The sequence below is a fragment of the Poecile atricapillus genome, chromosome Z (assembly GCF_030490865.1).
Source record: "Poecile atricapillus isolate bPoeAtr1 chromosome Z, bPoeAtr1.hap1, whole genome shotgun sequence".
NCBI lineage: Eukaryota > Metazoa > Chordata > Aves > Passeriformes > Paridae > Poecile > Poecile atricapillus.
The window spans coordinates 14,011,950-14,026,990 of record NC_081289.1 but is presented as its reverse complement, the minus strand read 5'-3'; the positions used below and the strand labels follow the sequence as shown (position 1 = coordinate 14,026,990).

The 15,041-nt window shown below is 38.3% G+C and overlaps 2 protein-coding genes across 6 annotated transcripts in view; one reads left to right on the top strand and one right to left on the bottom strand.

Annotated features, from left to right (window-relative positions):
* Positions 1-14,292, bottom strand: part of LOC131573622 (tRNA-dihydrouridine(20a/20b) synthase [NAD(P)+]-like) — a 38,395-nt gene extending 24,103 nt beyond the window's left edge. The window contains exons 1-7 of one of the 5 annotated variants that reach the window (XM_058827755.1): positions 14,156-14,292; positions 13,265-13,399; positions 12,869-12,990; positions 9,127-9,244; positions 7,594-7,716; positions 6,070-6,296; positions 3,281-4,629 (exon numbers count right to left, since the gene is read on the bottom strand). In XM_058827755.1, coding sequence (XP_058683738.1) covers positions 4,379-4,629; positions 6,070-6,296; positions 7,594-7,716; positions 9,127-9,244; positions 12,869-12,990; positions 13,265-13,374 — 951 coding nt within the window. In that variant the 5' untranslated portion in view covers positions 13,375-13,399; positions 14,156-14,292 and the 3' untranslated portion in view covers positions 3,281-4,378. Of the gene's footprint in view, positions 1-3,280; positions 4,630-6,056; positions 6,297-7,593; positions 7,717-9,126; positions 9,245-12,868; positions 12,991-13,264; positions 13,419-13,671; positions 13,894-14,155 lie in introns of those variants that run through there. The other 4 variants (XM_058827757.1, XM_058827756.1, XM_058827758.1 and 1 more) reach the window with 4 other exon arrangements.
* The window catches only part of LOC131573617 (conserved oligomeric Golgi complex subunit 5-like), a 175,335-nt gene continuing 174,484 nt past the window's right edge, over positions 14,191-15,041 (top strand). Inside the window, exon 1 of the mRNA XM_058827743.1 lies at positions 14,191-14,303. Within this exon, the coding sequence (XP_058683726.1) occupies positions 14,249-14,303 (55 nt within the window). The 5' untranslated portion in view covers positions 14,191-14,248. The remainder of the gene's footprint in view (positions 14,304-15,041) is intronic.

Here is a 15,041-nt window from a genome sequence, read left to right as displayed (position 1 = left end):
GTTAGCAGAATATAAATATACTGTCTTAGACAAACTGTATAACCAAAATAATGCTAGTGGAAAAAAGATATTTTAGAAGAATAGGAGGCTGAAGAGACATCAGAAGACCATCTCAGACCACCTCAACAACAGAGCTTCAAAAACCACAACTGCTGATTATGAAGAAAAGCAAGTAGAAAGTAATTGAAAGTTTGAGGAAGTGAAGTGCCTAGAATGGTATAAGAAGACTACCACGTGAACCCTGAATTTGTGCGTTGCTTAGGGCAGTTACCCTCACACAGTGCTGTAAAATTTGCTCACCTTTTATCGATCAAATTAGTAAATTTGCTATATTGCTTCACGTATTGGCAAGTCTAGCTTTTCATTTATAAGAGCATCACCAGCACTCTTTGACACAACTACTTGCTTTGGGGAATTCTTTCCTAACTAAGTTCCATCAACATGAGACAGATAAAATGCTGTGAATAGTAGTTCTTTGTTACTCTAATCCATCGGAACTGACATGGAGTGGGAAGTTCTTGTATAAGCAGTTTTGAGCAGAGCTGTTTGCAGCTGCTCACAATCTGAAATTGTTTACTTAAAATTTCCCAGGGCTGCAGCCTGGGGATGGAGCCAGTGTGTCAACATTTTCCTAGTTACTGCCAAGCAATGTCTGGATGAAAGGTTACATCCCAAGTAATTGTTTATGCACAACAAATACTGGAGAGAGATATAAGGAGTCATTTCAATCCAATCTACGCAGTAGGAATAGCCCCAGTTTTAAGTAGCATCTAAACACATTTTCATAAACAAATTTAATCAGCACTATAGACAAAACACAACCTCTTAGAATGTTCTGGTTATTACATTTTAACTATTAGCCTACAGCCACTATACTTCACTGAAGCTGTTAAAATGTGAATAAAGACTTTCCTTTAATTACAGAGAAGTTTCCATTTCTGATTGCATAATCACCTCTTTCTAGCACTGTAAGCTGCTCTGCCACTAGCATAGCCTCATACTGATAGGACTATGTTCACTTGTCCCCAGTGCCAGAGACTTGAGTAGTGTTTTCACTTTAGGAGCTTCATGAGATCTCAGAAAGACTCACTGAGTGTGTCTGCACTTCCTCTGCAGCTGATGCATGTTACCCACCAACCAAAAATGAGATCTGAAAAGATGTCTCCTGCAAACAGCTGTGAGACCTCTCTTCTCCTGTTGAGTGCACTCTGCTGCTCCTGGAAGGAATTCTAACTGAAGCTGTAGGAGTCGGGGTTGTTGATCTAAGGCTGTCTTTCTTACACTGAACTGCCATATATATATATTTATTTATAATAGCTGGCTGCTTTAGGGGAAAAAAATCACAAACCTTCAAACATTACAGTTAAAAGGAATACTTTCCTCTTCCATTAGAGAGGTGACAAAATATTCAGAAGCAGAAATAGGAAATGCCTATATTTGATGATGAGGAGTGAAATCAACTAATAACTCTTCTGAAACAAAAGGGAATTTTAAACTTATTCTGTTTTGGTTTCTGTGACAGCCTTATCACACACTGCTTTTGCCCAACCATCAACCCAAGAGACCAAAGAAATTTAACAACAGGCAGTAAATAGGATTGTATAGTTTGTGCTGGGGTTGTTGCAGCAGGATAAATGTTGCAAAAACATAGAGATATAATGAGAATATAGTATTGTTGTGCAGGGGGTTTAATATAAAGAACAGGATCTGTTACAGGAGGCAAAGAACATAAAATAGGAAACAGTGCTTTGTATCTTATGTTACTTGCTTTGTACTTATGTTACATTTAAAAACTAGAAAATAGAAAGACTGACCGCCTGGTGATGTTAAAAGTAACAGATACAGGAGAAGGACTATATCCAGTGGTTTTAAACTGGAAATTAGTATTTTTCCATATTCAAATGTCTTATAAGGAGAAATATGACCATATTCTAAGAACAACACTGGGAGCTAAATAACTCTCATCCTTAGCAATTTATGTATATTGGAACAGTATAGTTAGTATACTAGTTAGTTAAGTATAACTAATTATTATTTATTTATTATGTATTTATTAGTTAGTTAACTAGTTAGTTAAGTATAGCTTAAAGACTCCCAACTTTACAGTTTATTCTATGGAAACACAGTGAAGTATGTTCAGATGCATACAAAATTCAGAATGAATGTGTACAATTCATTTCACCCCTGAAAAGGAATGACGAGCTTCCATTGACTTTTATGATACATAAAAGGCCAGATCAAGCACTCCATAATTACTACCAATATTACTGCAACCTAGGTTTTGTACTTCAGGCAGAAATCTGTGATTAATCTCACACAGGCACGACAACTGCTGCCTTTAAAAATCATGAAGTACTTAGTTCCTAAATAGGTCAAGGTATTTCCAGGCCTCTAAAATTCAATTTTCCCACTACTAAAGAAAATAAAGCAAGCCTTTAATTTGTGTTGATTGTATATAATTTTTTGTTCTCTGCTCCTGGAGACTAATGGGACAGGTTGCTAAATATAATAGTCACTAGCCAAATCATAAAACTCTTAAAAAAATGGCAACAAAGGGCTTAGTTAATTATTTTACAAGTCCTTGTCTTCTACAATTCAGTTGCATAATTTTACTTCAGAGGAGGCCAGAGGCATTTCAGAACTGAGGAGAACTGTGGTATAACATAATTGGATGAACTTGATACTGGAAATTTGTCAGTACAAAATATATAGTCATACAGTTGGAAGCACTTTTCCTCTAAAATTGGGAGCTCATCATTTACATGATGAATATTAGTTGAGGAAAAGTGAAGTATTAGAAGTAATATTAACTGCAGAAGACACTGCTGGGAATTTACCTGGAATGCTATATAGAATTGTGCCCAACTAATGCCAGGAAAATACTACAATCCAGAAGTGTGAAAAAATAGTTGTCTGAGGGAATGGAGACACACCAAACATGGTTGCAGAGGTTGTCTCAATTGGCCTAGGAGACCAAAGCACGTCTGTAGTTTTCCATTTGTTAGCACATTGGGAAGGTGATCATATCAGAAGAGTTATGTAACTTTGCTGCCTTGAATAGTAAACTGGACTTGATGACTTGGGTCATGCCTTTCAAACTTATGTTAATATGCCTAAATTGGACATATTCATTATGAAAAATGATCAGGTATTTTATGCTATTGCATTTTAAAAAATTGTCAATTTAAGATACCTGAACTATGAAAAGGTTTGGAGAGTAGCATCAAAAGCAACCTTCCCTCCTCCAGATTGCTGTATAATAAAAAAAATTACAACTGCATACAAAACCAAGTAATTTATTTAAAAAATTTGGAACTATTCACATGTATATTCATAGAACAATCACAGTCAGAAAACTGGCAATTTTTGGTATGAATTTCTGTGTAAACATATAAAGAAAAGATTTATTTGATTATAAGTAATTGTACTGTACAGTTTTGTGAAATTTCCCTTGCAGAACAAATGCAGCTGGTGTGTAACAATATTATCTTGTTCTGATTTTCACTATTTCTCTCCTATATAATGATTCAAAGCCAAGTGGCTGTCATGCTTTGATAAGCAACATGCCAGCAGGCAGAAAGGCCTGCAAGAGCCCCACTGAGAGAATCTGTCAACTTTTCTTTGACCTAAAAAGTTCTGGTTTGGTAGATGATAGGGATTTAATCTTGTATACAATTATTCTACAGTAGATAAACAAACCTGAATTTAGTTTGATTGAACTTAGAAGTCTTGTTCTTTAAATTCAGTTAAGTTTGCACTTAAACTATCTCTTCATTTTCCTTTTTTCTTCTTTCCCTCTTCATTTTCCTTCTTCCTTCTTTCCATAATTGTTTATCTATTCTGGGATTCTTTTGCTATAAAAAGTATGGAATTTTTCTAAATTATAAGTAAGTTACAAAGTTAGGCTGTGAAAGAAACATCAAATTTAAAGAAGGATAGTATGATAGGATTTCAGCTTATGTTATCTAGAGCAAAAACTTCTATAGTTGCTCCCTTGGTATTCTTTTGGTCTGAAATTACTGGCATTATCTGTAAGTAGTCCTGATTTTAGGAGGTTTAATGTAAGAAAGGCCCTAGTTTTGCAATCATATTGCTGTAAGCAATTATCTGGTGAAAAATTAAATTATTAGGGCCTTACAATAATCAGTCCTCTCTGTAGTAGTGAACTGTAAATAGAATTCCATGTATGTAGAATCTTGAATATTCTCTAGAGTGAAAAATGGAGACATAGAAATATAAAGTATCATCCAAATGATAATGTTTTGCTGTGTTGAAAATAGTGTACAAATGTGACTGAAAAGTAAAAACCCAATTAAAACTTTTTCAGTTTATCGACAATTGCAAAATACAAGTTTACATAGGACTAGCATATTTTCATTTACCACAAACCATAATGGTCATTCAGATAATCTAGTACTGCTGAGGTACTTGATAAAACATTAAAAACTTTCTTTTCTTGTTTTGAAGTTATGCGCTCCATCATGTACATTAAGTGGTGGTGAAAGCATGTAAAAGGAGTTCCGTGTTCAAGAGCAATGTCAATCCAGTCCTGGATGCACTGAAAAGGTGTCTCTTCATATCCTGCAAACATAGCTGGATTTGCCAAGAGTCCTCTAGCCACCATTATACCTTCAAATTAGAAATTAAAGCAGTAAGTTACATTCTAGTTTGAATTTTATGCTCAGTCTTCGTGTAGACTTTGTACAGCACCCCTTAGGACAACCATCCAAAGCTTACAGATGGTAATGGGAGAACAATGGGGTGAGTATTACAGCTGTATCAGAGAAATTAATTGAACAAGGCAAACCTCAGAGTATCTACAATACCTATCAACACATTCCAGAAATTCTGAAACAAAACACAAGTAACAGAAGCAGTTTTTCCCTTCTTTTGAAGCTGCAACTAATACTTTGTTTTTATTTGCTACACACTTTATTGACTTTATAACATAAAATTACGATGGAAAGAGAACCAATAATTTTCTGTGCAACTCAGTCTATTCACTGTCCTTCTACTAAAAGCTCAATGGCTCAATTAAGTAAATTTTAGGACTCTTGATCTGCAGTAAATCTTTCTGAACAGCATGTAGTGTATTTGCAACTCTAATCCCATACTGTCAGATAAACCCATACAAATTCTACTGTAATTTTTCCGTGATTAAGGGATTCTGTTTTCCTGCATGCATATCAACATACAATCTATCACACTCAATTTATTCTTAAAAAATAGGCTGATCAAAAATGAAAAATTTCTTTTGTCATTGTCTATGACAGACAAAACCAAATGCTTAATATTTTTACTACTAAAGAAGGTCAGCTGGATTATGACAACATTTTTTTCTATTACACATTTCCTTCTTGCTCCGTATTTGGGGGAAAAGTCACTGTAAGCAGCAGGCAGTTCAGTTCAATTTCTGTTGTTGCTATTAAACAGCAAGTGTCAGCAGAAACCTGCCACAGGTGCTGTTTTCTTTCCTGTTTTTCTTTAGCTGGAAGACACAGAGTCTGTAGATACAGATTAACTTTTCAGAACATATACCAGATTTCCATACTGTCTTGAAACCACGACAGTTGCAGGAATCTATTGTGACTAAATAAGTGCAAAAAATTCCCAAATTTTATGACTGAAAGTTCAATGCCTCACTGTGTCCTTGAAGTTAACCATCTGGCTTAACAATATATCCCTTTTCCACTGTATTCTTACTGTAAGAAATCTGCTCCCATGTGCAGGAAATAGAGATTTCCAAGTGGAAGTTTACAGTTCTTTAAAAGATGATCAGCTCCATAAAGAGACAGAATGTCTGAAGGTCTCCCTGAAGTCCACTACTGAATGATGAGATAACATAATTAATCACAGAGCTTTTGTAATTTGCCTTGGAAATAATTATTTGTGGCTGTGAATAGCAGTGCTCTAGTGTTCTGATGATTACCAGTGATTCTGCTTATGAGTTTTTCTTTCATTTGTCTCCATAAGGAAAGAAAGCACTCAAATTCTGTCCTACTTACATCCAAAATAAATACCTTGAAATCTAGTAAATATACTTAGAAAATAGAGTATGTTTAATCTTACCATCTGCTTCTGTTAAATGATGAACATTTTCAGCATCTTTTAAAGTTTTAATGTCTCCATTAGCCACAATAGGTATAGACATGCTTTGTTTAATTATTTTAATTGCATCATAATGTACAGGTTGATGCCTTTCTTCTATACTTCTCCCATGCACTGTAATCCATGAAACTCCAGCTGCTTCAGCTTTTTGACATAGGTCAACTGTTCTTTTTAAGTCCTCATGGATCCTAAAATTGGAAGGAATGAAAGCATTAGGTAGTAAGTTTCCTGGCCTATATAAAAAGCACTCCTCCATAAGCAGGAATTATCATAGATTTCCATAAATAACAGAATAAAGACAATATTACTGTTGGAAAACAGTGTTTGATTTTTGCATTTTTTTAAAGATATATGAGTTTAGTGTATGGAAACGTGTATTTAATTTAAACAGTTCCCAATTACATCTCTGTAATGTACATGGTAAATTTTATAAAGATTGAGCAAGGGTACCCAAAAAATCTAAAATCAACACCATGAGTTTGCATATTTTGTGGGGGAAAAAAAATCCAATTTTTAATAGTTCCCCTTTCCAGAAGGACTGGAAACTGATTTGAAACTTAAATGACAAATAGCAAGAGCCACATAGGATATATGGTTTAATAATGGATCAAGAATTGTCATAGAATCATAGAATGGTTTGTGGTGGAAGCAACCTTAAAGACCAGCCAGTTCCAAGCCCCTGGTATAGGGAGGTGGTGGATCTTCCACTAGACCAGGTTGCTCAGAGCTAATCCAACCTGGCCATACAAACTTCCAAGGACAGGCATCCACAACTTCTCTGGGCAACCTGCTCCATGGCTTTACCACCTCCACAGTAAAGAATTTCTTCCTAATATTTAATCTAAACCTGCCCTCTTTCAGTTTGAAGCCATTCCCCCTTGTCCTGTTACATCATGCTCTTGCACAAAGTCTGTCTCCATCTTTCTTCTGGACTCCCTTTAGGTACTGGAAAGCTGCTGCAAGGTTTCCCTGGAGCCTTCTCTTCTCTGGGCTGCACACAAAGCAATACAAAACAAGTCCACAGAAGTTTAGAAGCTGATGTAGGAAAGCAGAATGTATTCCTTACAGCAGCTGTGGGAGCAGTTCCCAGTTTTGTTACCCATCCCTTTATACCCAACTGCAACTGTGGCTTTGCTCTCTCATAGCTCACAAAGCAAATCCTTGTGATGACATAGACCGTGCATTGCTTTTCTTTTATAGAAGCCCTAATCTTTTAACTTGTACTTTCATGTTGTTTGGATTGCAAGAGAACTCTAGCTTACAGTATGTTATCTGGGTAAGTAGTCAAAGGCTGTGCTAGTTCTAAGTTTTGTATTACCTGCCCTAGATATCTGAGTCAAAAAAATCAGCAGTCTTCACGTGTAAGGAACTTACTATAACGTGTAGTACTGGATTAACAGAATTACAAATATTACCATTACATTAAATTCTTTAAGGGAAAAAAAGAATTCTATGTACCACAAACAGCACTTAAGTTAGACCTACCTTATTTTAATAGATACTGAAAATTTAGGGTTGTCGATCTGACTCCGTACATGTCTCACCATATCTTTAACAAGATCAGGTTTATTTATTAAGCAAGCACCATAACCTTCTGAAATCGCCCATCTTTAAAACAAAAAGAACATTCATATTCTGCATTTGAAGAAATGCAAAGCAGTATCAGTTACACACATCAGTTTCTTTCCTTATGACCTTCAGAATGTATGGTTAAGTAAACAGAGGTAGTACTGGCTGTAGATCAATTATTTGTTTGCAGTTTGGTACAGCTTCTAGATCTTGGTTCAGTCTCCATTGTGCTACTAGAACTTTGGATAAGTTACAAATCTCTTTAAGTTCAATTTTCTGTCCCCAGAATGGACTCATAAGGAAGATAAATTAAAATTTAATCTACAGTGCATGCATTAAAAAAATAATTTGATGTTTCCCCTTTCCTTGTCATGGATTTTTTTAAACAGATGAAAAGTTCAGATTAAAAAGGAGGATTTTTTGAAGTGCAAGTGAGGACATTATTTTAGTGATATACTGGTCTCACTATTTTGCAAAGGCAAAAATAACCTTTGCTTCCACTTAACAGCAGCAGTTTTTAAAATCATTTTTCTTATAAAGGCACATAAAGCACACTAACTTTTGTTATTTTGAAACTAATATGCACAAGAAACAAAGGCTTCAAATGTAAGTATGTATTTTTGGCCTAAAAGGAACAGAGGTTGACATACTTAACTGTAGCTAACTTAAAAAAAACCCCAATACTTCCATGCAGAAGTCTCAGATCACTCTAGAAAAGTCTTCTCAAACACTATAGTTTTAAGTCAAGAAAACCTAATTAAAATAGAGGAATTAAGTATTTTCACTGTAATATTATATTTTACTTTCCTACATTTTTCAGGTTTTCATTTAGAAAAAGACTACCTGAGAAACATGTGGTAGTTCTCAACTGAACCAGTCAGGAAGAATCTTACTACTCTGTTTCACTGTCAAGACAAAATCTTTATCAGTTTAAGTGAGAAGTACATCACTAATTCACTGTACTTACAAATTTAATACAAGATGGAAAAAATTATTTTCAGTACTTTATCTGTATAATTTTATTTAAAATACTATCCTTCACTTGCAGACGTTTGAGATGTGACGGACTTGCCTCATTATTCTGGAAATTGCTACATCATGATTCAAAACACTCTGCAAATTATTTGCAGCAAGCTCTTTTTGGAAGTGCACATTTAACAGTTGTTGAGAAGGGATGTACACTTCTGAGCCAACACTCAGTATCTCAGAAATTAAAAAAGGCAATTTGGCAAATACATATAGTTCTCCCAGTCTCACCATGGTGACAGGCGTCTGGGAGCACTCAGAACAGTGCCTTAGCACATAGACATTCCTGACATCTTAAAAAGCTCTTAATCTCCTGAAATCTATTTCTAGGTTAAGACAGAAATTATGATGGATAGGAAGACTGTCATTCTTTAGTCTCATTAATTATTTCATCATATTTACCCAGCTTTTTCAAAACTTTACCTCTGAGGACAGCCACAGTTTAGGTCTATTCCATCAGCAAAAGGACAGATGATACGGGCAGCATCACACAAAACCTGTGCTTCTTTAGCAGCGAACTGAACAATCAGTGGGTGATCACCTACACAAATGAAAATATATTTAGAGATTTAAAAATTCCCAGAAAATAAAAAGAACGAGTTCTAAATTTTTGAATGATTTTTTTGTATATTGTACAGCTGTCTGACCATGGTCTTGGCAACCAAGTACAGATGACCCTGCATGGAGGGTGACTGGACAACATGACCCACAGAGGTCCTTCCAAGCTCACCTGCTTTGTGATTCTGTAAGCCCCCAATCACAAATAAACAAAGGTAGATGGCTTCATACTATATAAGTATGTCTATTAACAGAGATGGGAATTCAGACAAATATAGGTGTCCTACACAGTTGCTGGCTTAATGTACACTTTCTGACTGAAACTGGTCAGTTGCTAATCTCACAAAGACCATCTATGAAACCAGGCATTCTCTAATTTTCAGCAGCCTTCAAGCTTCCCTTCCTAGTCTGCCCCTTGTCATCTGCATGCTGCCCCTTTGCTGTGCTGACACAGCTGTCTGTCTTGCCCGGAGTGAAACTAGTTTACAGAACCATTAACCCTTCAGGAAGGAACTAAAACACCCACAAGCTTTGCCCTTCCTCATCCCAGCCCATCAGCTTCCTTTTCTGTGCCAACATGTCTGTTTTTTATCCACAATGTGACACGCAGAGTTGGAATGAGCACACGTGTGCAGAAGCAGCTCTAGCAGCTTTGTCTCAAGTGAGAAACGAAAGTGCCAGTGCTCCTCAGCTTGGGTCTGCTGAACTACTTGTGATTTACTAAGCCCCTGCAGAGAGCCAGATGGTCATTTGGAACATGCTCTCCTCTTTTACAGCTACTGCATTACATTAAAGGCATCTCAAGTATCTCAAGCAGTCTTAGCACTCACTTTCCATATAAACAATTGCTGTAGTTAAGAAGCAGCAGCATGGTATCTGAGCACTGATGGAAAGAGATGATCCAGCAAATGCACAAAGCAAGTGCACTCCTGGCACTGAAGAGATCACAAGTGCTTTCTGAACATTTTTCCATTTTAGAGGAAAATAAGTAATTATTGAAATGGTGGAGATTAAGTAAGAAAGGCCACCAGTACTCTCTCAAACAAACTGAGACACTTCTAGAAGTTATGTAAAAATCCAGCAAGCAAAAAAATAAAAAATTGCATGCATATTTTCAAAAGTATCACTTTAATACAGTGCTCTAGCTGAAGAGATTTACATTGTTATAACTAATATTTTAAAATAAGCCCACATGCCTAGTTTCTCTTTGTTGAGCATTAAGTAATAAAAATACTGAGTCTAGCCACATAAATTTTTTTAGCAGCAGCCACAAAGAACCTCTATCTGAGAAATACACAACAAAGAAACATTAATGCAAAAGAAAATGTAATGCAAACCTACTCCACTAATTAGAAGACAAAATCCCCAAACAGCCAGCAAGTTAAAAATAAAACCACATGAAAAGTATAAATGCTAATAATGTAAATACTATAATCTGGTCAAAGCATGAGGCAGATTGTTTTACAGGCCTGTAAAATTAAGGACAGCATAAAAGAACTGAGTAGGGAAAAAGATGTTGTTTACATCACTACAACATTTCATCTCCTCCTTCCCTGTCCCAGAACACCCCAGAACACACTCCACATCTGACCTGTAGAACTTCAATGTCACCGTACTTTGAGTAGATCAGAAATGTAAGTAAATTCAAGGGGGGCAAACTAGTAACAGTGGAGCTTTGAGCCATATTTGAGTCAGTTATATTCTTACTCATTTATTTTTACACACAATGAATTATTTTTTGAAGTTGCATTCCACTCTCAAGAGTCTACCTGTGCTTTCCAATGCAAATTTTCTCTGTAATTGTTCTATTTGAATAATGCACCACAGTACATAGTCAATGCTGAAACAGTGAAATACACTTTCCCTATTACATATACACTTACAAAACCACAAATTCTGAGGCCTGAATAGACTAAATCCCACTTTATAGACCCTACATGCTGATCCTACATGCACGTTAGTGGCGCTTTTCATTCCTCCAGTTGCAGCCTATGTTCGTACATTCCTTGTCACACTGTTCTGCTCCAGCCACTTCATGCCTACAGATCTGTATCGTTCTTGTCACCTCTTCCCACATACTTCAGATCTCTTTACAGCCATGACACTGTGCAAGTCCTCATACTTCTCTTAATAGGTGTTCTGGTTATACTTCTGTACCATGCCTGAAGCCTTCCTTCTCCCCCTCAACCCCAGCCATGCTTAACTTTGAGCCTCTTTTGTGCTTTCTTGTGCTCATATCTTGAGTCATCAACCAATAGCCCGTTCCACTTTCCAGTGCGGCTCTTGTGAAACCCTTCTTTTATCAGTCCTTGACTCCACTGTATCTATGGTCTATTAGTTTTTTCACCTTTAGTAACACTCTTATTTTTGCTAGAGACTAGAAAACTTTTCCTGGCAATGAGTTAAACAGTCATCTGAAACACATATGAAACAATTGCTAGAAAAAGAATCTTACTGTCATCATGTACCTGGTCTAGCTGTGATAGAGTTAATTATCAAATTTACTTGAAGTTTGTTTATAGTAGCCTGTGTGATGCTGCATTTTGGATTTTGTGATAAAACCAATGTTCATAATTCACAGTTGTTTTGGGTGTTGTTGCAAAGTACATGCACAGTACATATAGAACTTACCATTTTTTTCACTTTGCTTTCCCCTGCTCTCAACAAACAGACTGGGGTGGGTAAGTTTGTAGTGGACAAAGCTATGACAGCTGACCTCAATAGGAACAAGGAATATTCCATACTGTAGAACATCCAGCTCAGCAAGGAAACTGGAATGACAAGGTATGGAAACTGACAATTGTCAAAAAAGTGAAAAATCGTAAGAAGAAATCCAAACATTCCTTAGAGAGGGAAAACAACCTTTGCAGCTGTTGTTGCCCTGTTGTTTACTTGCAAGAAACAGTCAAGGGGTGGTGTTCTTAATTGTCCAATGATGGTGATGTGTTAGTTTAATGACCAATGACAGTTTTACCTTTTGGACCTTCTCAGAACTGTCTATAAAAGAAGATCTGGAAGAATAAAACTTGCTCTCTTTTGCAACCAAGCTAGAGAGTCTTTGCTGTACTTTCACCATTCCTAATATAGTGCAACAATAGGGAAAGTAAAAAAGTGGGTTGTGATATGGAATTTTTGTTCCAGAGTGGCTACTGCTTGGAGAGTGGCTGGGCATTGGTCTGCTAGTAGGAAGTGATTGCCTTTGCATAACTTGTTTTTTTCTTTCCCTTTTTCTTTCCTTTACATATTAAGCTACCTTTTTTGACAAATTATTTTTTCTTGCATTTGCTCTTTGTATTCTTCCTCTGTGCTGCTGAGAGAATGAAGGAGGAATGAGTGAGCAGCTATGTGCGGTCAACCCCCAGATACAAATCACTTTGGAGGCCCTGATTTCAGGTGGAGACAAGGTTTTCCACTATTTAATTTGACCCACTATCACTGAACTGTGCTTACTCTCGCTTAGAGTATTTCTGTGGTTTTATAATCAGACAGTATACCAAAATTGTTAACAGATATCAAGTTATGTGACTGACTTCATTCACATGGCAAGTTTGGCTTTTGTGCCTATATAAAACATTCTGACAAGGCAATGGTTTATTAAAAATAATACCTTTGTTTGTTGTGAATTCGCTGTCTCTGGCTTTTGCAGATCTCACAAAATCAGCTGCCACTATCATTGGTGTGTAACACAAATCGCAACTGTACTTCCTAACCAGAGTTCTGAAAGCCAACCTGCAGACACATGAAGATTAAGAGGTAAATACTTAAGGCATTCTTCTGATTAACTATCCTAAAATTCTGTCCTAACACGCAGTATTGTGGGGATTTTTGAATACTACATGTGTATACCTGTGATGAAAATACATAAAATAAAACATGTCCCACAGCTACCTCTGTCTTAAATAAAAGAGAAAGTAATCATTCATTTTTAGTCAAGATACATTCGAGAAACAAGCTTCTAAACAGAGAAAATACACTGAAAACAGCTGACATGATAGTTACTTACTTTGAATAGCGAACCATAGGAGCACATATTTTTACAACTTGCCCAGAATTAAACAAATCCATGGGATCTTTTAGTTGGCATTCTTTAGTTTCCCTGATGTCACCAATCATGTATGATTAAAAGTCTTTTCAGCATCTGGAAAAACAAACAGCATCTGAAACGTTCATCATTCAGCTACTTCTTATAAATGAAAATGCTAGACTTGCCAATACGTCAAGCAATATAGCCAATTTATTAATTTGTTCGACAAAATGTGAGCAAGTATTTACAGCGCACTGGGTGCGTTGAGGGTTTGATTATACAAAGGATACAAGGTAGTTTTAAAGCTTAAAATTTTGTTGTTAGAACAGGCTGTTATCTAAAAGCTTAGTGTTATATAATTACATTGTTAAACTTTACTTCCATACTTTATTTTAGCTGATTTTCAAAACTTTTCTTTGTAATAATCCCATGGTCTCTGTCTGCATTGCTCGCAGACACACATACATAGGTAAGTGCTATTTGATTCACAAGAATCACCACTTAATTTCCCACATTCTCACAGGCCACGCTGCAGAGCAACACGGTTTATGCAGCACTTGTGTTCGTTCTGGTGAAGCGTCCGCCAGAAGCCGCTCCCTCGGCCCGGCCCCCCCGGCCCGGCCCGGCCCGGCCCCTCCCGGCACGGTCCATCCCGGCACGGCATGCCTCGGCCCGGCCCCTCCCGGCACGGCCCCTCCCGGCACGGTCCATCCCGGCACGGCATCCCTCGGCACGGCCCCTCCCGGCACGGTCCATCCCGGCACGGCATCCCTCGGCCCGGCCCCTCCCGGCACGGTCCATCCCGGCACGGCATCCCCCGGCCCGGCCCGGCCCGGCCCGCTCCCGCTCCCGCTCCCCGCGCCCCCTCACCACGTGCCGCCGCCGCCCGCTCCGTCGCGTGCTTTCGCCATCATCGTCGCGCGCCGCGTCCGGGAGTGACGCGCGGGCTCCGGCACCGCCAGCATGGAGGAGGCGGGGGCCGCCCCCGCCCCGGCGCTCGCCGAGCTGCGGGCGGACGGTGAGGCGCGGCCGCGGGCGTGGGGGGCAGCGCCGGGCACAGCCCCCGCCGGCACGAGCGCGCCGGGGGCCCGTCGCGGCGGCCCGGAGGGTCCCCTGCGAGGGCGGCGTTGGGCCGGGCGGGCGGGGTCGCCGGCGAGTCACGGGAAGTTGGGGCGGAGGAGCGAGTGCCCCGGCGTGGGCAAGGACCGCGGTGTGCGGAGTGTGTGCTGGGGCTCGACTGCTCCCAAAGAGAAAAAAATTACACTGGAAGGAAAGGCGAAGGTGCTCGGTTGAATTAAGAGTAGCTGGGAACTCTGGTCTTTCTTCATCCAGAGTCATAATTGCACTATCATTTCATGATTGTTTTATAAACTCACACCGTTGTCGAAATCCAGTATGATTTAATGAGGTTTTGTCTCATGCTACTTGTCAGTGATCTGTAGCTGCCTGGTGTGCTTGGTTATGGGTACAGGCTCAACAGCTTCACCCTGGTTACACTTTAAAGTTTGAGAAAATAAGGTATTGTTACTTTTTAGTGTATTCTGCTCAAAAGAAGGGTGTGGGGAATAAAGAAATGTGTGTCTTTTTCTGTATTTGCACAAAAACCCCAAACAACCCAAAACAAACACGAAGCCCAGTTGCAAGTTCCAAACTTGGTTCTCATGATTGTGGTCTCTTTGGATGCTTGTACTGTATGATGTAAAGAACATTCACGGTTACACTGAAGAAATTGAAGGTCAGACAACTGTACACTGTA